The 26,643-nt window shown below is 41.5% G+C and overlaps 1 protein-coding gene across 1 annotated transcript in view; it reads left to right on the top strand.

The window, feature by feature from the left end:
- Window positions 1-26,643, top strand: part of MAD1L1 (mitotic arrest deficient 1 like 1) — a 348,417-nt gene that overhangs the window by 87,394 nt on the left and 234,380 nt on the right. Inside the window, exon 11 of the mRNA XM_082292272.1 lies at window positions 14,937-15,081. Within this exon, the coding sequence (XP_082148398.1) occupies window positions 14,937-15,081 (145 nt within the window). The remainder of the gene's footprint in view (window positions 1-14,936; window positions 15,082-26,643) is intronic.

The raw sequence follows: 26,643 nt of genomic DNA, 5'->3' as shown, positions 1-26,643 counted from the left end.
TTATTCTGTAAAGCACTACTGGTAAAATACAAACATTAATTCTTTTTAAAAGGATTCTTTAATCGATAGAAATGTTTCTGTACATTTTTTTTATAGCACTATTAAAATAGTCATTTCCCTAGACTGTCCTGCCTTAATAGAAACACAAATATTGGAACACCATGGTTCTGAAAATGAGAACATGAACAGCCTTGGAATGAATTGGTTATTGTTGTCTAGAACTAGAGAAGGATCAGCAAAATCAGCCAGATTAGAGTTTTAAAATAGTCCTGTATGAAGTTTGTCATAAGTAATTATGGCTTATGGATTTTCAAATCATTCGCAGGTTGTTAAGTATAGAAATGCTATCAGCATCTAATAGTTGGAGCTATGGAATCAATTATCTCTAAATAGATTAATGAATTCAACTAAAATTGATTGACTGTTCGATTGATTTAAGTGATTCCAAGTAGACTTGTCAATACAGACTCATTTTGAGATACTAAGTGCGTCATAAAATTAGCTGAAGATCAGAAAATATTTACTCTTTTGGGCATGCATGCCATTAAAGCATGATCCTCTACAGTAGAGAATATTTGGCTACTTTAACAGATTTCAGGTTTTGTTGTTTACTGTTTTTGTTCAGTTTGAGAATACCTTTGAACAGCCACAACATCAAAGAAAAACCTCTCCCAGGTTAGCAGTCTGTCAGTTCAGCCAGTGTATGTGCACAAAATAACTTCTGTAAAATCCTGATGATTTTGTGTGTTTCTTTACTATACTCTCCTGTTGTTTTCTGTTGTCTTCCTTGCTTGGGTTTTTTAAATTATTGTTTCTATTTTCTTGGGGTTTTTTGTTAATTAAAAGATTAAAGAATAAAGGCCCTACAGAGTTGCTGTGCTAGTTATCTTTTCTATATAACCTCATGCATCTGTAGGAATTTAGCCTGGGAAGCACTTGCTGGCTGTTGCTGGCTGACACCTGCATACAAAGGAGCCCCTGTAAACATTCTTTGGTTTGGAACATCACTTGTAGCTGGTACAGCTGCTCTGTGCAAAGCATCACCAAATGACAGTCAACCCACGAGGAACTCTGCTGCCATTCAAGGGTGGCATTGTTGCTGTTGATGGAATGAGATATTTTCTGTATTCTTACAAGCTTCTTGTGAATTTGCAATAAAATTATCAGTTTTCTGCTTGAATTCCATTTTAAACTGTTTAGAAAAAAACCTTTTTTTTCCCCTCACTTGTTGATGCATTTGGTGAGAGGATTTGCTTAAGGTATTTGTGCAAAATTGACAAGAATTTCAACAATTGCAAATTTTTTTTGCACTGCTTTATGTTAATGAATGCACCTAGACTAATACTCCAGTGGTGTGTTATTGCAGTATTCGAGTCAAAGTCCTTATGGGAACTGTGGGTTCCTCATTTTCAGCAAAAGCCTTGCTTAGCTTTGCCTTATGCTGCTAAAAGCTGACTTACACAACCTACTAGTAAGATAATTTATTGGGTCTTGCATGTTGACGTTTCTTCATCCTTCAGTAAACTTTGTTTTCTGTACTATTGAATGAAATCTGGGGAAAAATCCCACCTTTTCTTCTGGGCCACTGGGTACATTTCTGCTGAAATACCTGGAGTAACCAAAGTGGCTGTGACTTGTAAATTCTCCTGCCTCAGAGTGAATTAAATGACGAAGGGAAGAGCTGCCAAACATGGATTCTTGATCACTGCTTTCTTCTTTCAAAAGAGTAGCAAAGACAGAAGAATTCTCTGACTGAAGATGATCCCTGCTGGAAGTTAGATCTGGGAACACACATATTGGGAGTGTTTCAGAAAGCAGTGACAGAACTCAGGAGTCTCAGATTTTAGTCAGACCAACGCCTTCTTCCCCCTTTTGTTGTCATTCCAGAGATCTAACAGACTCTTGAATACAGGGTACAAAATTGTTTCTTCTTTTACATTTAGTTCTTCATCTTTCTTGCTTCATTTAAAGCTGTTTTTCTGATCTGCATTCGTGTTACTGTTTGTTCCCATGGGAGTGATTAGATGGTGCCAAAGCACAGAGAGCAGAGTCCTTGAAGCAGCTGAATGGGGAAGACACTTTACTACGAGAAAAGTGCCCTGGGACATGAATTGCTTTAATTAAAACCTTCAGGCAAAAGTTACAAGTCTCAAAGTACATCTCATGTAAATCAGATGGCAGTTACTGTTTTCTAATGTTGTTTGATGTGTATTACAGTTGGGCAAATCTGTTTCGCAGCAGTTATACACCTACAGTATAAATCTATCTTTTCATATTGCCCTAAAGAAGTTAAGAAGTCTTTTTATGCACAAGAGTCAGAGCCCCCAAAACAGCATTCTGTGTGTGAGTGCAGCAGTTGGAGGCTAAACACTGTTAAATTGACTGTTAAAAGAAGTGATTGTGCAGTAACTTTGGAAGTGGGAGTCTCTCTAATGGATTGCAGAAGTAAACAGGTTTTTCCAAGACCTCCTGTGATTACACACATAGGAAAAGCCCCATCAGAGAGGCCAGACAGTATTTAAAAATATATAAAAAATTAATGCTTGCAACCCTTGCAGTGCTACATAGGATAAACCAGTCCAGATATTCTTCTTTAATATGCATTGATAAGTACTGTGTTCTCTCTCTCTATATATATGCATTTATACACTGTACATATAACTGTATATATATATTTCAGGAGCAGGAATTTGCTAAGTCTCTACCAGCAGTGAGATGCCAAGCTCTTATCTGAGAGTTTCCACTCAATATCCCACTGAGGCCGTGGTTCCCTGTCATGCCTCCAGTTGCACCGGGGAGCAAAACACCCCTCCCCACCTCCTCTCCCCCTGCCAAAGTGCCTGATACTAACCTTTAGGAATAATGACAACAGTGATTCATTATTAATAAGTTAACCTAGGCTATATAAGGCTTGACTTCTTCTGTCTGCCTTGCTGAGTTTGATGTGTATTTCCCTTCCAGAGAAAAAGAAAACCCTGCTCAGAATGGCCGTGGGGTTCTCTTTATAAGATGTCTGCTTCTGCTTAAGTGGGCTGATGGTAGATTGGAAGCATTTCATTGCTGCTGATGGCAAAGTGATACTTCATACTTCACTGGAGATTTCTGAACTCCATCAGTCCTTTACTGCTTGGAGTCAGCATGGTTTAGTAGTAGATGAAGATCAAGGCTAGAAATAAAATAAATTTAAAAATAAAAGGAGGAGGCAGGATTTCAACCCTGCCTCTCAGGCGTTTCTCTGCCTGGCAGCGGAAAGTTTGCTCACCTTCTGCATTAATATTTTGCTGTTACCAAAATCGCTACACTTGCCTTCCTTACAGAGTGAGAAACAGCTGAATACTCTTACACTTTCTGGATAAAAGAAATATCATTTGGATATCTTAGTTTAATGTGCAGGTGTCATGCCCGTCAGCAGGGCACTTTGTATCTTCAAATACTGTACCAGTAAGTGTCTTTATTTGCACACAGGCAAATTAAACTTACTTGTCCCCAGTGTATTCCCATCCCTGTTAACATCCCAGATATTTGCTTTGTGAATTTCCTTTATCAGAACTCCTAGGTTGTCCCCTGCTGCCACAAAATCCTTCAATTGCCTTTCTTTGGACATCTGGTGGTATTAATTTTGTGGTGGACCTCAGACAAGAATATTCTGCCTAGTTACATTTCTGGCTGCTGGTGTGGCAGCAAGTATTGTTAGTAGTTATTGTTGGGTATTGATTTGCATTTTCAAGCTGCCTTTCATCAAAGACCATTAATAAGCCATGTAGTGATTGGTTTCTTTTTCAGCAGCTTCAGTAAAGATTGATGTAAACAAACTCACAACCACCAGGGAGATGTCCCAAAATAGCAGTCCTGGTATCTTGCTGTGTGTCCCAGCAGGACTCTGGCTGTTCTGTGGTTGGAACTGGTGGTGGGATTTAGGTACAAGCTGGTGTCTCTGCTTAATTCTGGTTGTGTCTGCACTGCTTCCTTGTGATGGAAGATGGGGTGTCTCCAGGGTGTGACTATTGGTGTAGTCTTCGTCCGGGGCATGTATAAGGTCATCGATTTATGGTTGTATCAGGCTCTTCCTCTCTTGTTGCAGACAAGCTGGGTCACAGGTCCCACGTCCTCCAGTTCTGTGGATCCTGTGGCTGATGGAACACGGTGTTGTTCTCGCCTCTGGTGAGAGAGGGGAGTTTGTATAGGAGATTTGCTCAGTACCTTGCTGTGCTGTGTAAGCAAAGAATCCTTCTATCAATTCATACAAGAACTAACCCTGCCTTTTTAAAGGTCATTTCTGTCTCAGTCAGCTCTTAAAGTTCAAGAGGAAATAAACTGCTTAGAGTTGGCATTTTTCAAGTCAAGTGTCAACTTTTCAAGCCCCCGAGCTAGTGAATGTGGAGGAAGGAGAGATTAATAAGTGAGCTGCTTGCTTGATACAGTGATTGTGCAGAAACATTCCCTTTTTTCTTTCCTCTTTATGGGGCTTTGGAACGAACATCATTGAAATATCTTACTTTCTCCTTTTCACTTTGCAATGCAAAAGTACCCAAAGCTCTTTAGAAGTGCTTCTTTCCTCATTAGTCCAGTGACAGCGAGTGGAGAGTTTGTCAGCTCCACTGAAGTAGGATGCAAGGAACATTTTATGACATTGCCAATACCTAAAACATCCTTTAACCAGCGATTCTTATTATCCAGTGGGAACAAATCTCCCTCTCAGGTCTCTGAGCAGGTGCCTGCCCTTAACTGCATTGACGCCTTTTCCCATGCAGGAGATGCTGGATCGATAAGGAAATAACCAGGAAGAATGGGCTGCATTAATCAGGTACAATGGAGGCAGCAGGGGAGATGATGAGGGAAGACAGGTGGCAATCGAAGGATGTGCTGAGCACAGCCCATCAATTGGCTGCCAAAGTGCCTCTATTGAGCATGGGGGACGTGGGCTGGGGTTGGCCAGCTCTAATTGTGCTGATGGGCAGCTCCAGAGAGAGCGAGCTGTCTCCCACTTACTGCCTTGGGGTTTTACTTTTGGTCTTGCCAACTTCTTGTCAATTTGTTTTGCTGGCCTGCCTGAACTCTCATTGAAGGTTTTCTTCTTTCCTTCCTAAAGGAGTTTGCAGAAATAAACACATCAGTGGCATTGTCTTGTCGTGCTTTGCTTTAAATAAAGTGCCATGGTAAGAACAATTTTTGACAGTGACAGATAAATCAGCCTTGCCAAGTGTCTCTGCACAGTTACCCTATCCCTGGAAGTGTTCAAGCCAGGCTGGAGGGGGTTCTGACAACCCGGTCTAGTGGAAAGTGTCCCTGCTGATGGCAGGGAGGTTGGAATGACAGGATCTTTAAGATTCCTTGTAACCCAAATCATTCTATGATATTCCAGACCATATGATGTCATGCTCTGCTGGGGTTAAACCAAGACAGTGATGAATTATGGTGCCTCAGTGCTGAGGGCAGAAACTTCTCCCTACACCTGTTGAACCCAGGACTATCATCCTACCCCTCCAACATGGAGCTGGTTCATGTGTGATTTGTGATGCCAGCTGGCTGACACCAAATTACATTGACCAGAGCATTTCTTTCATGAGTGATACAAAACCAAAATTACTTGGTTGCCATGTCTTTAAATTCATTTGTTGTCACAGCTTTACCACAAAACAAGGGATTTGACTTGTCTGCTCATCTAGTGATTTTGAAACCTGAAACTGCTGCTATTTACATGTCCACCTAACTGGTTTCTCTATAAGTATTCATGACAAAAAGATTGCACTGAATGTAGTATTGTTTTATTAAACACTTAAAAATATTGATGCAGAAGAATTGATGTAACAGGACTGTAAACGCAGTAGTTCTGGCAGTTCTCCTTCCATGGTGACAGCTTTATTCCCCTTGCCTTGTGCTGGTTTATGGGTTCTTTGAGCTAATTTTGGGGATAAAAATTAGAGGAAGATAAGGACAGTTTCAGCTAACTCTACTGTTTTGCCTCATTCTTGTTCTTAGATATGTATTTTTGCTTTTATGTTTTGGGTTTGTTTTTTTTTTTTTTCCTTTTAGAAAATATTTTTAAGTACTATTTTCCCCATGAGGAAAATAGGTACTTGAAAGACAAGATCAGGGTTGCAAAGTGAAGCTCTCAGGGGGTGGGAAATGCCAAATTCAAGTCACCAGACACCTCCTTAGTCTGGTTTCCTATAGCATGCAGCATTCTTGTTTCACTTGGCAGAGATGGCACATTATGTTGACTTAATGAGCAGCTATTCATGCTTTTCTACAGAGAAATTTAATAATTTATTAGGTATTTCTTTTGCTGGTCCTGTTATACCAGATGTAAGCCAAGGAGAAAGTGTAGCCTTATTTTTGGAGTATATGGAATATTTAGAACATGTTCTTTCAAAACAGTTACCCAAGGCTTCATATGGCCTGAGTAGCTGCTACTGATTTCTGCAGCAGTGTGAGTGCCCAGCTCAACACCAAGGGCTGTCCAATGACTGAGCACCAAGGACTGCTTTAAAAAGGTCATGGTATCACCAGGAACTCTGGCAGAGGCAACAACTGGAACCAGAATTTTTTGGGAGACTTTCAGTTGCCTTAATGTGAGACGATTCTCTTCAAGCAATTTCTGTGCTTCATTAATCTTCCAAATTCTGCAGCAAATGAGGCAGAGATCTTGCAGAAAACAGATGCAGTTAGCAGTGAATCCTGATTTGTTGTTAGAACATGGTAGGAAAGATCCTACACTTGCATGTCATGGTGTTGGTGACCAAAGATATGGTGGCACTTGGAAAATCCATGGTTACAGGTCAGGTTACTTGGTCATGGAATTTTTAAGATCTTTGCAGACTTAGTATGCATCCATATTGTGGATTTAAGGATTAGCAGGTCTGTTACAACTCTCTGCTTAATATGGCTTGGATCCTGGTAGACTGCTTTGACATAAGCTGAGTCAAAGCAGGTGGGAGGCAGATATGAGATGGAGTTAAATTGGTGCTTGTGAGAAAGAAAAGCCAAGAGCAGCAGTCTGGCAGAGTGCTTGTCACAGATAGCTGAGTGACTTTGCAGTCATTCCTTTGCTTTTATCTGTGCCAGTGTCCCCATGGGTAAATGCTGGGGGGTAGCACTTAATTGTTTGGGTTTATTTGTTGTCAACAAGTACCACTACAAATTCTCTTCTGAGTCTCTAGTGGAAACTGAGACAAGTTTTCATCACATAACCTGGAGGGGTTTCCACTGTCAAAAGCCTGATGCTGAAATGCTGAGCCGTAGCTTTGGATTTTAGTGAGAGTTATGGTGGGGGTCCATCACTGAATTGTTGTGCAAAAAATATTTTAGATAATTGTGTTTCTGTAAATTTGTTCAGGTAGTCTTAGATTCAGATATTAAAAGGAAAAAAAAGTGACTGAGCAGTAATATACAATCCTCATTTCAGTCCTCATTTCACTGTGGAGTACTGTAATGCACATTGGAAATGAGGTCTCACTGGAAAAGGTAATTTGAAACAGATCCGCAGAACCTTCACAAAGCTGTAATGAGTCACCAGTCTGTGAGGACTCACTTGCTATATTGCAGTGGAGGGTTTAATGTTTTGTTTTTCTCATCTAAACACTTTGACCCTTCTTATTTTATTAAGATAAGCCATTATCTAACTGTCAAGAGCCTAGAATTTCAGCAGATTTGTTTGCTGACAAGTTGGTTCAGCACGACCATTCTCCTACTCATTTCTTTCACCACTTCAGGCAAATTTTCCTTTTTTTCACTCCTCTTTATCAGTTCTTTATTCTTTAGAGCTCCTCAGCTCTCATGCTATTCCCAGATGACTTTCCTGCTCTCTTGATAAGTGTTGGTTGGAATGTATAACACAAACTGGAAATATTCTTAGCCACACGTGGTGTTCATGTTAACCAGTTGCTTGTGTGGTGTGGCTGTGTTGGAGAGTTGGCCCAGTGGCTTGACAGCTTACTGGGAGGGAGAAGAGTTATTATGTGCACTTTTTAAAGTTCATAGTACTGGACTGGGTTGAGAAAACCGTGCAATGCCTTCACCTGTGACTGTGCAACAAACTGAAATCCTTGGGATGTGTATTTGGGGCTGAGCTGTGGGGAAGGACAGAGGTAGGGGCTTAATCCCTTTAGTGAGGGAGCAGCAGAAAACAGATTAGTACCAAAAAAAGTGAGAAGTTTTGACTTTCTTCATCATATTTGGGCGCAGCCATGAGTTCCTCCAGCCCACCAGTGTGATTATAGATTGGTAACTGGTGGGGCCAACTGCATTATTCATTCTGGTTCAGACTGAAATGAAATCATCGAGGGCAATTTTCTGTGTCACACTTCAAGGTCAGACGAGAGTATTTATTATTCCTTCTCTGTTTATCTGTGAATGCAAATTGAATTTAGTGATTCAAATTGATGAAATGTTAGAAATATAAAACTCATCAGAGCCGACACGAAGAGAAATTACTGGGTAGAGCTGGCCAGTGACTTCACCAGCCCGTGTAGAGGCCTCTGTTTTGATTAGTAATTATTTCAGTCTTTGGATTTTCTCATTCAGAGTTTTGTTTCAGTTGTTGTCATTTTTGTTTTCAAAGAAAAAAGTGTAATAACACTTTGAAGCATTTAGAATTTGAATTAGATGATGTAAATTAAGCCAGCTGCAGAGAGGTTGCTTGGATCCTGGCTGGAGAAAAGGTTTCCCTTCAAAATTCTTCCTTGGGGTTGTTTTTGGGGGGCTTGTTTGTTTGTTTTCCTCTCTCCTATGACAGTTCCTTTTCTCCAGTATTTTACTCCCTTGTGCTGGATGCTCAGAGCTGGGTGAGGAGTGATGGGGAAGGGAGCAGACATTTGGCATCTTTTGGTGCTGAAGCTCCACATGTTCCCTTACTGGCAGCATCGTCCACAGGCTGACCTTCCTCACTAGCCAGGGTTGTTAGGAGAACCCAAACTAGGAGCTGCAAAGGGGACCAAATGAGCAGAACTCCTAATGAAATAATGGAGTGGAGATGCTCCCTTCCCAACTCCCTGTAATGCCTTTTGAACAGTTCAGTGAACAACTTGGCTTGGTTTGGTGGATCAGCCTGTGGTCAGAGGGCATCTGTGGGCATCCTGTTCTCTGCAGTGTAGGAAAGACACTTTAAACTTGTTCTTGTCTCAGAATGGGAGTGGAAAATCCTTTTCAGTGAATGCCCTTTTAAAATAGTCCATCCTCCATAATGCCAAATGCCACATGGAAATGATGCAGGGAGAGATGACACATGCTGTACTGGTTATATGCTGTGCTAATCATCATAGAGGACTCTTGGTTTTAACCCCAGCTTTTTAATTACTTGCATTTTATTAAGAACATTTAGTATTTGCTTCTCTCCAAGCACTGCAAAGGGAATCCATTTGCTCAGGGTGTAACTGATGCCTGACTTGTTGTTGATTCAGAAGAAGAGACATGAGCATCTGCACATACCAGAGGCCCTTAAAGATTTGTCTACATAAGCTAATATCAATCCCTTTGTTTATTCAACCAGCAGCTTAATTGTTCCTGTAGCCAGTTGTACTGAAGGCAGCAGCATTTTCAAGTGTAGTAAGTGCACAGCCAGCAGTGTGGGCTCAGTGGTTTTTAAATACCAGTAAAAGTTTTATTTGCCAAATACATGCCTTTAGTAGAAGCTTTGGCCTTATGAACACTTGAGGTTTAGAGGCTTAGAAAAAGGACATTTATGCCTGTAGTTATCTCCCCCTTGAAATATTTTACATTCCAGAATTCAGTGATGGATGTTGAAACTATTGATGTTTCCACATAAAACCAAAACAAACCATGGATGTTCCTCTTGTGTTAAGACACTGCTTTCATTCTCATCCTGATGGTGATGTGGAAGGCATGTTTAGAACTGTGACAGTGACTCTCTCACTGAGTGGCTGATTAAGTGTCCGTTCAGGTAGAGCCACCCTGGCCTGTGCATTTTGGCAGCGTGCCTGGGCTTGGCTCCTTTGGCTCGCTGCCGTCAGCAGAGCCCTGTGTGCTGCAGCGTGGTGGCCCTGTAATGAAAGGAAGCACAGGGTGCCTGATGTGAATTTCTTTTAGTAAATCTTAACTCCTGCCAGTCAATTATGGCCATTGTACTGGGGCTGGGGCAGAAAATGTGTGTTATTTCTTTCCTCTAACTGTTCACTTTGGTGGAGCTGCGTTTCTGAGCCTGATAGTTACGCTGCTGGTTAGGGAGTAAAATTAAATACTGTCTCACAGATAAAACATTGTCAGTGTACCAATAAAGCTCCAAATGTCTGTCTGCTTCTTAGCCATTTCATCTGGCCACACTAGCAAAATAATTCTCTTTATGTTGTTCCCTCATTATGAATTCAGTATGATTCCAGTCTTCCTTGTACATCGAGCAGCAATGTGATGTATGATCTGTTTACTTTTGAATGATTTTTGATTTATGGAAGCCTGATGCTGATGAGTTATACAAAAGATCTTTGAGAAAATACAAGGTGTGAACCAAGAGAAAGTTTGCTGAAGACTTGGGAGAAATAAATAGCAAGAAGAAAGCTTGTTTTCCCACCAACTCTCTGTAGAAGGTTTCATGCAGTATTTTGTGTAGCAGTATTTCATCTGGCTCTCTGTGAGGCACAGTTAAAGCTTTAAATAAAATATAGCCCCTGTGAACTTCTACTAAAGATGTTAATATTTTGTATGATTTCTCTTTCTGAATGTAGTGAGCAAATAGATAACACAGAGACCTGTTGGCCCCCACAACTCCCACAGCCCCTGTAGCAGGGCAAGATTTTGGGCAGGGGTGGGTGCTACTGCTTCCCTATACCCAGAGATCTGTCTGTGAAGACAAAAGGAAGCAGAAAGAGATGCCAATCTTACTGTACTAAAAGTTAGCACCCGAACCTCTGACTTGTAGCACTAAAGTCCTCTCCTCCTTCCTGATGGTTGCTTTTCTAGCTTACCTGCCATAAATGTTAAACCAGTTTAGGCAGCTCCATTCTGCAGCTGTGTTCTCAGAGCTCCAATCAGTCTTTTCAGTAACATTTTGTAATAGATATTTTTTTCCCTTTTTAACATACGATGGATATTTTTCTGTTTTGCCAAGCCTCACCTTTTCTTCCTTTTCTTTCTTGTGTCCTGTCCCTATTTAAGTCAGACTGTTTTCACTTTCTCCCTTCTGTTTTTCCGTTTTAATTCCCATCCTGGATGGTGCCAAGGCAGGTTAGGCAGAGGCTGAGGGGGGAAGTTGTCTGTGTCAGAAATTGGAGGTTGGAAGAATCCGTGAGGGAGGGCACAGGCAGGGATGTCCTGCTGCTATCCAGTGGGCAGTAAAAGACATGCTGGAGTTACCCTGTTTTGGCTTATGCCTTTGTGTTTGCTCAGAAAACCTGTGGGGGAGGAAGTGGGATGAAAAATAAGATTTTTGTTCAGCCCTCTGTTTATCAGTTTCCAATGTGGTTGATGTGTGTACGTGTGGATTCATTGAGATGCCTGTGAGTTGTCAAGTTTCAGGAATGGGTGTTCCTTCATCCAAATGTCTTGCTACAAAACAATTTCCCTTGCTTCTTTTTGCCTCATTAGCTTCTGGATTAACCCTTTTTTTTGGGCTCTGGCACAAGGATGTTGATCGCTGCAGCGCATTTCTCTTTTCTGTGCAATGGCAATGTTTTCCCTCTGTGCTCCCTCAGTGTTCTTCCCATCACACTCTGCTTTTCTCTTTGAAGTGATCTCCTTCCTGACAGTTGGCCCTGGTAGGTACACATGTCTCATCTTCTCCTGAGCTACAACATGACCCAGACAGTGTTGCTCTTCTAATTGTCGCTGTGGACCTCTTGTTTTCCTCTCAGGTTCATACACAGACTGGTTCTGGCATCCTGTTTGCTTTCCCTGTTACAGTTTTTTTGTAACTCTGAGGTGGTAACTTGGCTACTGAAAGGATGGAATGATTAAAATAATGTTTTATGGATCACTGGGTGGGTTGGGGGTGGAAAGCTGTCGGCTGCTTTTGTCATTTTTGAAGGAGATTATTAAAATGTATCTTATAGCTTCAGTATTCACTGTGTGCCCTCATTGTTCTCAGTCTTTCAAAGAATATTCTGGAAAATGAAGTTTTATCATTAAGATTGCATTAAAGTGGATTACAGAAGGGAAGAGCAAAATATGAAGAATCTCAACAGCTCAGAACAGAAAGATGTTGGCATCTCATTCACTGGGATGTGGAACAAGGAACATTAATAGGCTGATAAACAGAAATGACTTTTTCTCTTTAAGGCTTAAAAGGTTTACTTTGAACTTGCAAAGATTTTTTAAAATGCCACTTCTTCAAGCTTATGTTGAATGGAGAACTTTGTGCCTCTTTTATTTTATTTTTTAATGCTCATATTGAGTGAGCAATTACTTCTGAAAAGCCATAGGTGTCATCAGGGTGGAAGAAGAGTGCACAAGTCTGGCTTTAAAGGCTTTTGCTTCTCAGCACCTACTTTCAAATCCTGTTTTGTGTCAATAAGAAATAGGGCTTTCCTTTTGGATTTTTCCTTATAGAGGCAGTTCATATTGTATTTGGTGCAGTTTCTGGAAGAATTATCAATCTGTCCTGAGAGAGGAAGAAAGGATCTCAATAATGTACTTTGGCATGGTGTGGAGAGTTGTGAGGGAGTTGAATTTCACGCCTCCCATAGCAAGGAAACCTATGGTAACAGTCAGTTCAGGGAATTTGAGGATTGTCCCTGCTTTCAGAGACATCTCTGGCATTTGAATTTTAGGTACATTAACATCAAATTTGTACTGAGGCTGAAATATAAACAGATGAAGGTGTTATTTCCATGCAGTGGCTGAGGAAATTGCCCATTTGTCTCTGCTCAACCTCTCTCATGTTTTAAAACAGTTGTTTTCCAACCTAGTTTGAGAGTTTTGTGTGTGGCTGAATGTCTGTGCTCTCCATGAGATGCGAAGCTCAAATATTTTTCATTATTTTGGGAAGGAAGCCTAGCACATATCTCATTTTTCTTGGTGAATGCCAAATCAATCATCATTTGTCGGTCCACTCAACATTCATAGAAATAATACACAGTATTGGGAGATTAAGAAAAAAGATTTCTCCATTGCCTTATCAAAATGTTCTGCAATAATCAAATGTGAGATTTTGGCTGTTTCATAGTAATGAATCTTATGTTTGCATTTTTTTATTTTGTTCTGACTCTAATCAGGACAAACGTTCTTTGATAAAGCAAAAAATATTTGCACTAAGGTTTCTGTAGTCTTGTTTTAATTGTTGTAACACATATATCACAGTTAATGAGGATTGTGTACTTATATTTACCCTATGCATAAAAAGGAATATTGTTGAACAAACTGCAATGAGTCTTAAGGCAGGAATTGAGGTTACCAGGTCTTACCCGTCCTTTCTGCCCTGTTTCAAGAACTGACCTGCTGCAAGCTTGACAGGCTGACCCACAGGCATGTTCCATCACCAGAGATGTTACTCTTGGCACAGGTACCCCTCTTAACTGATTAATTAAAACAGATCCAAGGAAGTGCTGGTGCCCTGGCAATGCAATTATCGAGTTTCAAATGCAGATGTGAAGCCCCTGTGAAGAACCTTCCCACCTGAATACAGCAATGAAGAGACTATTTCACAGTTCCCAATTATTAAATTGGTCTGTGAATGGTTCGAAATTGAACTGGAGCTTTAAACAGGTTTCTAATTCATCCAGTGCTTTAAAAGAAATACTTTTTTCAACGAGAAGGATTTTGAGGCAGGGAGACGGCTGCTTTGGAATTCTTGTGAATTCCTACACACATTTCCCAAGAAATACAATTTGGTGACCTGGCAGCCCAGGTTGTACTTGATTTATGCTAGAAGTGTTCTTGAAGTATTCCCTTTTGGATCTATCTAAACAGTACCTTAACAATAGTGCTATTTCATTTAAAAGCATTTTTATTTATTTTCTTTCAATTATAATGATGAATAAGACCCCTTAGAAGCACTCATAAATTTTCCAGTGTTGTTTCTAGCATTAGAGAAACAAAGTTCTTCTGTTCCTGACTAAGCTGGACATGTTGGGTTTGATCTGTCTCGCTTGCTTGAGGGTTTTTGACTTGTGTGCAATACTTTTATTTCATGTCTTGCTCACTCATTAAATACTTAGTGCAGTCTCGGATAAACTCGTCATATTTAAATAATGAACTGACTCTTAGCAATCACAGGAGTGATTTCACTTTTATTTTGTTATTGATCAAGTGCTTTGCCAGCAGTTGATGTGTGATGAGCTGCTTGATGTGAGCCTTGGAGCAGCTGCCCACCACTGTCCCAGCAGCAGTCTGAGGGCTGAAGGGCACATGTGGAGAGCTTCTCCAGGAGCACGCAGATAATTGTGCATCGCCACAGCATGCTGCACAGAGAACTGAGAAGAAGATGGCCCAGGCTATACTGATTTAATTGAGAATCATGTCTACATCTCAAAGGAAGTGCTAATCACCTGGCCTCAGAAGACATTTCTTTTCCAACATAGGTTGCTGGCAAGAGCAATGTGCAGGTGGTGGCTGTAATTACTTGCTGAGTACTATCTGTCAGTCAAAATAGATCATATTAAACCTACTTTTTCTTCTACTTTGTTAGAAAAAAAATGAAAAGATTCAGTAGAACCCAAGATCGTGCGTTGTTTGTTGAAAACAAGGCACGTTCTCAAAGGCAAATGGATTGATTTTAGAAACAGATATGCAATTATTTAAATGCTTCGTACATGTGAGGTTCCAGTAATTGTCTTGTGCTGCACAACAAGGCTGTCCCTGGGGTGGTTCTTCTTCTCTCACATCTTTTTCTGACAACAGCTGATAATGCAGCTACCTGGTTTCCAGTGGCGCAGCCGTAAGATGAGAGTGACCCTGGGTGCTGTGTCATGGTGATGCTTCTCCTCTGAGGCTTTCCTGATCTCTCTGATGATTGAGAGGCAGCACTCACAGGTCTCTCTTATCTTTCTCAGTGCCCGAATGCTGGAGAAGGTCCGGCAGCAGCTACAGGAAGAAGTCCTGCGTGTTCAGAGCCAGCTCTTGGATGAGAAGAAGAAACGAGAGCACCAGGAAGCGCTGGTCAGGCGGCTGCAGAAACGTGTGGTGCTCCTCACCAAGGTGAGTTCCTACACCATGTTTGGAAGAGTCCTTGTTTCTTTCTGCCAGGTGCAGCCCTTCCTATTTCTTCTTTTTTCACCTCCATGACTGGTGCTATAAAACTGTTCTGGGGTCTTTGCATAATGGGTGCTGTGGGAGACATGAAACCTGTCTTTAAGGCTTCATTGGAATGGAAGTACCAGTGCCTCCTAAAATGCTGCTAATGTTCCCCCCAAGCTGGGCTCAGGCTGTGCTGAGGATACGTGACTTTGTCTGAGGCTTGGCATCGATGTGAGGGCAGAGAATTGAATCATGTTGTTGCTGGAGTGTTTTGAGCCAGTGAAGGGAATTTATAATGGCTTTGGCTGCATTGCCTCCTTTCCTAAAGAGAACGAAGTGGCGGCACCTTGTCAACTGTTCCTGTGGAAAAACAATTTACAGAGAGTAAGAGATTTGCCTTCCTCTTATGCTGGAAGTCTGTTCAAATGTAATGGCAAGCACTAGACCAGTAAATTGAAAATACGTTTTAAGATTCTTTCTATAGAATATATCAAAGGGGTCTGCATCATCCTATATCAGGTGTACTCTCACCATGAAATTCTATACAATAATTCTGAAGTCCACAGAGCATTGAAAATTTTATATTAAATTCTGAGAGCTCTCTTTCCACAAAGGGAATAATAATTTGCTGTAGTCAGAATGAGAGTTACTTCACTTTCCAAGAATACTCCTTGCAAAACTTCCCTCATCTAAGCAATCTCCCTGGTGTTATAAAGCTGCTCACGTAAATGAGCTTATATGTGTGCAGAAGGTCAGACTCCAGTAGTCAAAACTCATGAGAGGGAGCCAGGCACATCACCGTGATGTGAGGCAGGAGGGGGAAGAACAGCTCTGGTGCCTGAGCTTTAGGCTTTGATTTTCAGTGTCAGCTAAAGCGTTTTGATCGATTTTAATTGCTCTGCACCCAATTTTGTATAATTCCCATGTCATTGTTGAGCCAAAGAAGCTGTGATGTATGGTGCAGTAAGCAGGGCTCTTGAAGCATGAAGCAGCCACTTTACAAGAGGATATTCCATCAGATCTTCTGACTGCAGAGTTTGATGCCGTGGAGAGTCACAGAAGTGCAAAGAGAAAAATGACAGCAGTTCTTTCAGCTTCACACTGAGGCTGCCACTGCAGTCAGGGTGGATGGACCAAACTCTCTTCATGGAATCAGAAAAGGCATCTCCTCCTCAGCCCTTCTCCTGCCCCCAGCAGCAGACAGCTCTCCACAGTGTTCTGCTTTGGAACTGCCATGGCTGGATAAGACACAGGTGGATACTGAGCCCGATAAAAAACCTGTCTTTATAACCTTCTCAGCTGTCTAATGTTGTGCTGGACTGCTCAGCCCTGAAGGAAGCTTCTCAGATAGTTTCTAAAATATTCCCTCTGCTAACTTTATTTCCAATGCTCAGCAGAAATACTTTTTTGTCATAGAACTCAAAAATACCATTACTTTTTTTAAGTATGGGATAAAACCACAACAGAACTTTGGCATGTGATGGATTGTACCCTGATTTATATGAAAAGACAAACCTTTGCTTTGTTGGCTGGGCTCCCCCTGAAGAGGAGTATAGGAAAAGTTGAAGTGTTCTTCATCAGACCATCACAAATAAACTTGTGTTTTGACAGGGGAGGTTTTCAGTGTGCTCAGTGATTCCTGAACTGACCTGTTTTGAAGGAATAAGGACTTTGCTGTTCTCTGAAGATTTATATTCCATCCAGAGAATGCTGGGGTCCTTTGTGAAGAAGTACATGCATTATGGTACTTGGACAATCTATCCTTGGCACTGTTACTCCTGCTGGTTGCTCTTCTCATGCAAAATCAGAAGAAGGAATTTTATTTAATTTAAAAAAATGTAGTATTGTGATTTAAAATGAGATTGAGCAAATATATTTCCTGTCAAAAATAATTATTTTACATTGAAAGCATATCACCTAGAATGGTATTTAATCATCTAATTAGTGGCATCAGTACTATAGCGTGCTTCTATGTAATTTGAGAATGGAAAAGATGAGTTCCCTCTATTCAATCTTTGTCTTGTTAAACAGGACTGTGAAAATCTAATTTGGGGAAGAGTATTATATATACGATTGAAATGCTATTGCTTTTGATAGTATGACTTCTGCATTTGTGTATGTTTGACCCTTTACTAGGGCAGTGAATCAGTTCCTGTGTGCTGAGAAAACATGGCCTGAAAGCATCAGAGGTGTTCAACAGTGCAAGCTTAATGCTGTAACAGTTTTCCTTTCTTTGGGCTCAAATTGGAACCTGGAAGTCTCAGTCCTAGAATATGTTTTAAAATATGAATAGAAAACAGTAAGTTGTTCTTCGTTTGGTAACAGCAGTACCAAATATTCCAGTAGTAAATGTCCTCTCTTCAGGGGGTACTTGCTTTGCCAGTCTGACTCCTTCTCACTTCTGTGGCTACTGATTTTTTTTCCTCAAGATTGAAGCAATACTTTGTGGCTCTTACAGGCTGCATGTCTCACTTGTCAGTCGTGCTCAGTTGCTGCTCACCACAATCTCTGTCTTGGTTGCTCTCATATTTCCATTTCAGTGCATTTAACGTCTCTGTCCATTGCTTCCTTCCTCGCCTCATTTGCTTCTTTAGGGCTTTCTTGATCTAACTTGGGCCTTTCCAGTTGGTTTACTGCTTGGAAGTGGCACAGCTGTCAGTCTGGGATACTTCAGTGCATCCCTACAAACCTCTCTTCCCTGGCAGAGTAGAGGAACAGCATTCTCCAGTCTCTAACGTGTTACTGCAGTGGTCCAGCCCCATCGATTCCACTGCTGAGTGTGGGCTGGTGTAGGAGCTGCATCCTGATTGTTCCTGCTCACAGACTGTACTTTAGAACATGTTGGTTGATCATTTTGTCCCCTATGTCCTTGTAAATCAGGGCAATACTTAAGTTTTCTGATTTACATGTTTACAGTGAAACATAAGACTAGATTTGGGCACCACCAAGGCTTTCAGACATTGATGGCTGGAAGGTTTCTCCTGGAGTGTCACTCCCTGCACTTAAGGTGATGAAACAGAAATTGATGTTTGAAGGGATGGATTCACTCTCTGTCAGAGATCTGCCTGGCTGGGCTTGCTGTCTGTCATGCTTTTTGCTTTCCCTTAGCTCAGAGTTTTGGGAAAATCTTTCATCTTTGCTTTAGTACCTGAGGTGGTTGTGATATAGCAGTACTGGGAGATACCTGAAATGCTGGGGAAACACCTAGTCCACCTCTGTCCTTTTCCCTGTTTGATTTACTGCTGTGTTTGCTTTGAATGCCAGGTTTACTCACACAGTTTTGTATTTGACTTTTGTGTTGTCCTTAAGCTTGTGAGTGTTTATCTTTTTCTGAGAGCTTTGCACACAGCTCCTGGTCTTTGTTTATGAAGTGGGCTTGTTAAAAACAGTCAATTCTGCTACTGAATGGCTAAAATTTGAATCTCTCAGGAAATTTTATATGATGTAGAGGCCTCCCAAAATGAAAAACCCTTTCTGAAATCCTTATCTGAGTGCAAGCAGCTGATTGAGTCAGTATTTCATGGAAAGAAAACTCTGGTTATTTATTTCAGGAGGACAGCTTCCAGAGGGCACAACTGGGCCTCGTGCAGCAGAAATGAGGCTGGAGAACAGCAATAAAGGCACACTGAAAAGCTCCCAAAAACCTCTGATGTGGCCATCATCTCCTCCTCTCCTCCACCTGGTTGTGATCAGCCCTTACTGTGTTCCTTACTCAGCTGCTGCCAGGGTTCAGACCTGCCAGGCTCTTCCCCTGCACATGTTCAGTTCGGTGCCTCCCAAAAGCAATGACTCCTTCTGTGCCCAGAGCTGCAAGAGGTACCTGCAAGAAGCTGTAGAGTGAGTGGGAACAGCCCATAGCACGTGCTGCAGGTTAGACCAGAGACTAAATGCCCTGCTTTTTGCAGCCAGGGTGTGACCCTTTGCAGGAAGCTCAAAACTCAAAATGGGAAGCACAATTTTGATGACTTTTTGTAACTTATTCCAAATGAGGCCAATTTGCTCCTGAAATTGTAGGCTTTATGAATGCACACTGCCATAATTGCAGCCCTTGCTCTCGTATAAGGCATAACACAAGGACTGAACTAATCTGCTTGTGTTGGATGTTGTTGTTGTTTCACTGTGTTTATTTCCTGTCTGTGCAGTTGTCTGCCTTTGGGTACTCTGCTGCCCGGAGAAGAGACTGAAAAATTCCCTTTTGTTTCCTGAGCTCTCAACCAGATCATGTGATATGATAGGAAATCTGTTTCTATTGAGATATAATTTAGGCCATCACCATAAAAGTTAGAGATTAAACAAGTATTGATTAACCAACTCCAGCTGACTGCTGATACCACATGTTCCTGGAGATATCAGTCAGTGTGAAGTATATTAGTGACTCCCAGAGCTGAGAATGGCAAAGATGCATTAGAAATGGGACTAGGTAATTAAACTGTTCATTAAGCATGGCAGATGCAGAGTTCATGACTTGATTTGCCATCTGCTTTGTTTTGTAATCAGTAAAGATTTAAAATAATGCTGATGGCTTCTCTGTCGTATTGGGTCCTGTGTTATGTTTTTTTTGAGGAGGTAGGTAGATGATTTTAAAGCACAAGGAAGGATCTTAAAGTTCTGGGTGTGGAGATAAGAAGGTGAATTAAACCTTTTCCTGGGATATGGAAAAAATTAGCTGTAAATACAGCAGTCACTGTAGCACTGAAAACAGGCACTTTGGCAGGAAGATTCTTGTGACAGACCTTTTGGGCACCATGCCCTGAGCTGTGCTCTGCTTCCAGACAGCACAGCTGGCCTTGGGGCAGGTCTGAGCCTCTCCTCTGGGCTATGAGCAGTATCCAGTGCTTTCCCTGGCTTTTATGATACTCACTCACTCACTCACTCACTCACTCACTCACTCACTCACTCACTCACTCACTCACTCCTTCAATCCATGTGATGGTTCTATGAGTGTCATTTAAGCAGTGCTGTTGCATCACCAGCTGTGCTGCTGCTCCACACATGGTTGTTAACTGCTGTCAGCCTGACCCTCGCCAAACCTTTCCCTCTGCTCACTGTGCCTCCCTTTGGAGGTTTTTATAAACTCAGGGAAGTTACCTTCCTTTTTATGCCTGCAAATAAGTACATTTTAAGGCAATTCCACTTCTCCCTCTTCAGTGATTGAGCAAGGCAGGTTTTGTGAGTGCTTCCTTAGACCATCCTGCGTCCTTGAGAAGAAGGAGACAAGACACTCTGTGTTTGAAGGAGACTCAGCAGCCTTTTAGATTGAGCACAGGTCTGTCTAATTTCAGCTTGATTATATTAATCAGTTAAACAATTTCAGAGAAAAGGTGGTTGGTAGTTAGGGGTGGAGTAGGATAATAGCAGAATGAGGCAGAAGATCATTAGCAGGTGTGGAAAAGAGGTAAAGAGACAATTGCTGCCTGTGGAGTGCAGGGGCTCGGAACAGGTCACTGCAGAATTTTAATTTTTAGTTACCAGCAGCATCATCAATTTTAATTCCCAGACTCCTCTTGTAGGGTACCTTTTCTAAAGAATGAAGAGCAACAGGTCAGAGATGAGGTAGGTGCTTTTATGAATCATGTTCTGCCCTGTGAGCTGGTGTTAAAATGATCCTGAGTTCAGTCTGATGCAGGGTGGTTGTAGGGCTTCGTGTTTGTGATTTCCACAGGAGTGTCTGGGTTACTGGATAAAGGGTGCTGAGTTTTGTGAGGAGAAAGCAGGATTTGGGAGTTTGATGACTGCTTTCATGGATGTTTTTTATTGGAGTTAAGGAAATATCACACTTTGCTTTTGTTGGTCTCTGACAGCTTTCTGTCTATGAGGTGGAAAGTGCTCCAGGGAAATGGAGTCCTGTGAGGAGTTATTTTAACACAGTTTGTTTGGGGACTTCTTTTGTCGTTGGGGTTTTTTTTTCTGTATAACCCAAATTTGTTATGCTTTTTTTTTTTTTTAATAATTTCTGCCAGTTACTTTCTGTGTTATGTTTTAGTTCTAATCCACTTAACCACCTTCTAGAGCTCAAGTAGCTGCCTCCACACGTAGCAGTGTTGGAGGTAACTTGCTGTACCACTCTTTGCCCGCAGTAGATGCCCTGCAAGGTAACTCCACAAATATGTGTTCTGACAACACGTTTCCTGGCTCATTTTTCTTTTTTCCACGTCTGTCACTGGTCTGCTTCACCTTTCTTAATCATCTTGCAGTCTGCTTTGTGAGGACCTTTAAGCCATGCTCTCAGCTTCCATACCTAACAGCCTGCTAGGATCTGTTAACCTGATTTCAAGTATCTCTAGATCTCAGAGAATGAGAGTGATTTTTCTCCTCTGTCTGTACCCTCTAATTTGTCTGCTTCTGAGTTTTATTTAGTTTTTAATGGAATGGTCTAACTCCAATTTTCAAGGAAGTTGCTACAGGGAATACAAAAGAACAAATACAAATTTTATCAGCTTCAGCTGTTCCCTAAGTCACTCAGCCCTGCCCCTAGAGAAGCACAGCAGTGTTGATGGCTTCACCCTGGCCTTGTCATGAACCAGCTGTAGTATTTATTGAAATGGTTTCATCTGTAGCTTTCTGAGCACAATCCCACAATACTCCAACGGCACTTGTACAGTGACAAACTCTGTGCTGATTTATACTTGATGCTTCGTTATATTCATTACAAGATCCTATTTGCATGCTTGACATTTTAAAATACTGTGTTTGGAATGTGTTATTTATTTTGAGACCTTTATAAAGCAACCTCAATCTAAGGGTTTAATTGTTACTGATAGCTAAGAGTATAATTACCTCAGTAAAATATCATGGCTATATTAAGCAAATGGCAATTGTCTTCCAGAATAAAATGAGTACAAGCCATTTTCCATTGAAACAGGTTGTTTCTCGAGGCCTGCTAAAATCATTTACTAATATAATTGCAGAATCTCTCTATAGAGAATGAGTAAGGAGAGCTGAGATTGATGTGTTTGTAGAAGGGACTGACTGCAGCAGTGTTGAAGCAGTGCACAAAAACCATTTGGGAGGAGGAAGTATCTTTTAACAAAACCAGAAAATGTTACTGTTTCTGAAGTGAGATTTGCGGATTTTGGAAATTCAGAAGAGGGTGTGGGCTCCCAGAGCAGTGCCTGCTTTTCTTTTGCTTGGTTTTCTTTTTTGCCATCATTCCTTACTTTGCCTGATTTGGTCCTAGGTTTCCTACTCACTTTTGACTCGGTGAAGAAAGTAGCAGAGTTGTTGAGTTCTCACTTCCTTATCCTGCTCCAAAATGACTTTTCCAAAGCCTGAGAGTTCCTGTAGTTTGCCTTGTCAGTCTGCATTTGTCAAAGGTATCTCTGGCTCTGAGATGTGGGGGCTGTTCCCAGGCTCTGGGCACCAGAGTGTTTGGGAGCGAGTCTGCCCTCACCTTCTTGCTTTCCACTGCATCCTCTCCAGTGAGATCCTTTGCTCTTGATCTGTTGTCCTAATTCCTCATAGCTAGTGGATAAGTTTGCCTTTTCCCTGACTTTGGATACTGTACTTTGTGTACCTGTGTGGCACCTGTAGGAGTTTGTCCCATGGAGGCAGGAAGGTGATATGCTTTGGTAGAGTTGAGCTTTATCACCTGAGGGCTCCCAACATGGAAATGGTGAGTGTGAGTTCAAATGGGCAGCCTGGAGGCAGAAGATGAATTGGCTTCTGGGCCTTGCTTCCCCTTCCCTTTCAGCAGCATAAAAGAGCTCATAGAAATTATCTTAGCAATTCTCTGGGAATCAGTTTTGTGTAATTCTTTCTCTTGCCTTATTATGTATCTGGTAAAACCTTGCAATGATAAAAATATGGAGCTCATTACTATCTTTATATCTGATGTTTTTGAGGTGGAGGCACAAGGACAGCCTCTGTATTCTTATTGATGTTATCTCTGACATAACTTCTATTTAAGCAGTGAGTTTAGAGGGTTTTTAAAAATTTTATAACAATTCAGAGTGTGCAGCAAAGTTAAAAGTTATATGTTATTTTATGAGGTATTTGTGAAGAACAATAGAAATGTGATCTTTTTTCCCAGAATACTGACTGGATTCTGCTTTGTTCTGCCCCCACTAGATATTAATGCTCACTGCTAAGAGGTTAGATTATGAAAATTAGAAATATACCCATAAAAGAATTTATATGACCTTCAGTTCTCATATTTCTCCGAGAGAAAGGGCTGTAGGACTTCTAAAGGTAAAATATTCAATAAAAAGAAATTAGGTTAATCCAATGTTATGGCTGAGAATTTAAACTCACCCAGGTCAGGTAATTCAAAGTTATAGTTCCCTTGATGCGTGTGCTGTAACATTTATTCCTTAGCTGCTCAGCTCTGAATTATGAAGGATGGTTGAGCAGGTCTGGCAGGGAAGCAGGCGGGAAGATGGATGGGTGGAATGAGGGAGTGATTGCTGGGGGAAGTTGGGCAGAACAAACCTGACTGCTGGGCAGGGGCTTGGGCAGCATCCAGGGATGGGGAAGGGGCTTGGGATTTCTGAACAGCAGGCTCTGAAATACCAGCAAGGCTAAGCTGCACAAAAAGGGTTGGTGGTTTTTTTTTTCATTTCTTTGTTCCTCAGATACTTACGGTTTGAAGGCATTAATCTCACTGCCTCTTGGAGTGGTGGTATTGCCACAGGAACTGCAGCTTTGAATCTCTGACTTCTCGCTGTTTTAATTCTCAGCCATAAAACTGGATTAACTGGGTTTGCTTCAAGTTGAATTGCAGTGGATTTTTTTTTTTTTAAGGGTAGGAGAGAGAGATAATTAAGTAATTGCACAGTAGCTTATTTCAACATGTGATGTGAGCCTCTGGTAAGAACAGCTGCACTACTCAGACACCAGTCAGAGCATCCTTTCAAATGAAGACCCAAAATCTTTATAAAACTGAAGGACTGTCTGGAGAATTGAGGAGTTTTGGATTGCTCCTGGCACAGGATCATGCAGTACTGGCTATTTTGTTCAATGTGTGTTCACAACATCTCAGGTCAAGCATTGCTTAAATTGATGGATATATTAGAAGTCAAATGAGGTTTTACAAAGCATCTTGGAAGTGGTTTCTGACCCATGATTTGTAGCATGGAGGAGAAATGTACTGTTCCCTCTTTTATGAACACATTTGTTTAGGTAGTATTTCAATACAGAGTCAACAACTGTGTAGTAGAAGTTATAGAAAGTTAGAAGAATTGGTATCATTTCAGTTAATTAATTTTGATTGATGCAATGAGATTATTACATTACAAGTTTCTCAGTGTATAGAACAGCTGCTGGGTTTTTTTAGTGTTATGTGGGGCAGGACTTGTGAAGAATCCTTAACTGTAAACTTGCCTGTTCAGGTGGAACCAATTTGGGACACTGGGGGAGCTGAGGCTTAGTTTTGTCTGTATGAATCCAGAGCTTCAGGATTTCCCTGGAAAGATCACTGCCTTTTTGAAGTCAAGAATTTGGAAAGGGATCAACAGGTAAAGTGTGAGCACGAGACAGGAAAAGAAGGTAAGTTTCTTACATCAGGATGATGCTGAACTTGCTTTCTGTCAGGAGGAGGAGGAGAGGGAAATCTCACACGAATATTCTGATTTGTAGAGTTTGTATTAGTAAGGCCCTATAACCTTGCAGGGCATCCAAGCCGCTTTTTAAGCATAGGGAAGCTTGGCCAGAGTAATGTTTAAACATGTCTGTCTGTGTCTGCATCTCCTTGCTTCCTGTGGGTAGTGAAGTGCAAGGATTCCAGCAGATGTGTTCCTTTGCTTGCCACGGTGTTGGGTGTGTGCAAAGTGCCATGAGCTTATTCCAGTGTTGCATCATCAGGCTCTTGTTCCTGTAGCAACACTGGGGAAAATGGAGACTCCACCCTGCTTGGTCTTTTAGTCGATATTTTGGGTGCCACAAGTCAGTGTGCAAGGATTTGAGACCAAGTGGTTAAAGTGAAATGTGAACACACTTCCCTTGGTGGGTTGTTGCATTGTGCCCACAGCACTCTGGGGCTCATGTCTGCTTGTCCTGAGTGCCTGGAAGGAGCTGTAAAATCTAAATACAGAAAGAAATGGATGACAAGACTCAGGGCTCCCTGTCCTTGTGAGCAGCTGAAGGAGAGATTCAGACTATGATGCGCAGCAGGTCCTAGGGAGAGCTTTGGCCTGCTTGATTGCAGAGCCCATAGGTTTGGAGTGGGGTGTGCCTGAAGCCCTGTGGGCTCTGTGTCCAAGGGACAGAGCCAAGAACTCATTCCCCCTTCAGGGAGAGGAGATGCTCTTACTCCCTTTCTGCCTTTGAGCAGTAGAGTCTTCTCTCCACTGGAAGAGTCCCTGCTCCCACACCCATTTTTCTCTGCCTTATGTGGTAGATGGGTTACAGGCAGGTCCAGGACCAACAGCTCCTTGTTATTGCTTCGTGGATGGGAGAGTAGCTGGGAAGGCTCATTCTGTGCATTGAACTTGTGATTAAATTAAAGATAAATATGGATGTGGAGTAATGTCTCTTTCAGGATGTGCACACAGCACAGAGCTGCGTGCTTCTACAGGGCATTTACAAAAGGAATGTGCAGCTCCCAAAATGATCTAGTGCAGGAATTAGAAATTTAAACAATTTAACTCCTCAGTTGCTGCTTTTTCAGACACATATATAAGCTGCAGAAGTTTTATGTTTTATGCTTGTAACAGGAATTCTGCTCTGTAAATAGTGTTTTCAGCTTTGCAGATAAGCAACTTTCTGGCTTTAATAAATTAATTTTCTGTTGATAACATACTACCTTTGGAGACCAACTTTTCAGGTTGACATTTCTATTATATTAATTACAAAGAGGGGAGAAGCTGTGCTTGTTTTGTCATTGGGAAATGCCATTTGCAAAGTTATTGGAAAGCTGACCTTGTCAGAAGTGTTATTACATTATCCCTCAGTGAGGGCCACCACAACTGAATGACAAGAAAAAAATGCAGAAAGAAAAAAGCAATTTCAGGAGATATAATGAAATCAAAACAAAATGCCTTTTATTCCTCTCCAACGTGAAGATGTTTATTAAGATAGCGTATGTAAGAGTTTGGTGCTGGGGGAAAAAAGTGCTTGTGAACCATTTGGGGTTGTTTTTTAAAAATTAAAATCACCAATAAGAGAATTCTTGACCTTTTGCATGAAGTGAACATGAACAAGAGGCAGTGCTTACTCCAGTGACATCTCTCCCACTTCCTTTTTTCACTACATATCCCTGTCCATTATCCCTTTTCCCTCTTGCTCACTCTTCATGAGGCTAAAGGGGCTCAGCCTTCATGGACCAAAGGGCTGGGGGTGACCTTTGTCACTTCAGTGCTTGGAGAGCTCACCCTGGAATAACTTTCTTTCCCATCTCTGGTTCACTCTGCCAGTCCTTTAAGTAAATCTCAGCTCTTCTGTTTGCATCTAGTAAAATGCCAAGCAAATCATCTGTTTTCTCCTTTGCCTCCCAGTTTAAAACCACGGAGCTGTTAGTTTTCACAGAGCCATTCCTTGTTCTCCCTGGACACTGGGGAACAGCAGCAGCAGCATGTTCCTGCTCTGCCT

The sequence above is a fragment of the Coloeus monedula genome (genome assembly GCF_965178545.1).
Source record: "Coloeus monedula genome assembly, chromosome: 16".
In the NCBI taxonomy this organism is placed as follows: Eukaryota; Metazoa; Chordata; class Aves; order Passeriformes; family Corvidae; genus Coloeus; species Coloeus monedula.
Note: the sequence above shows the minus strand (reverse complement) of the source record. Positions and strands in the feature narration are given on the sequence as shown.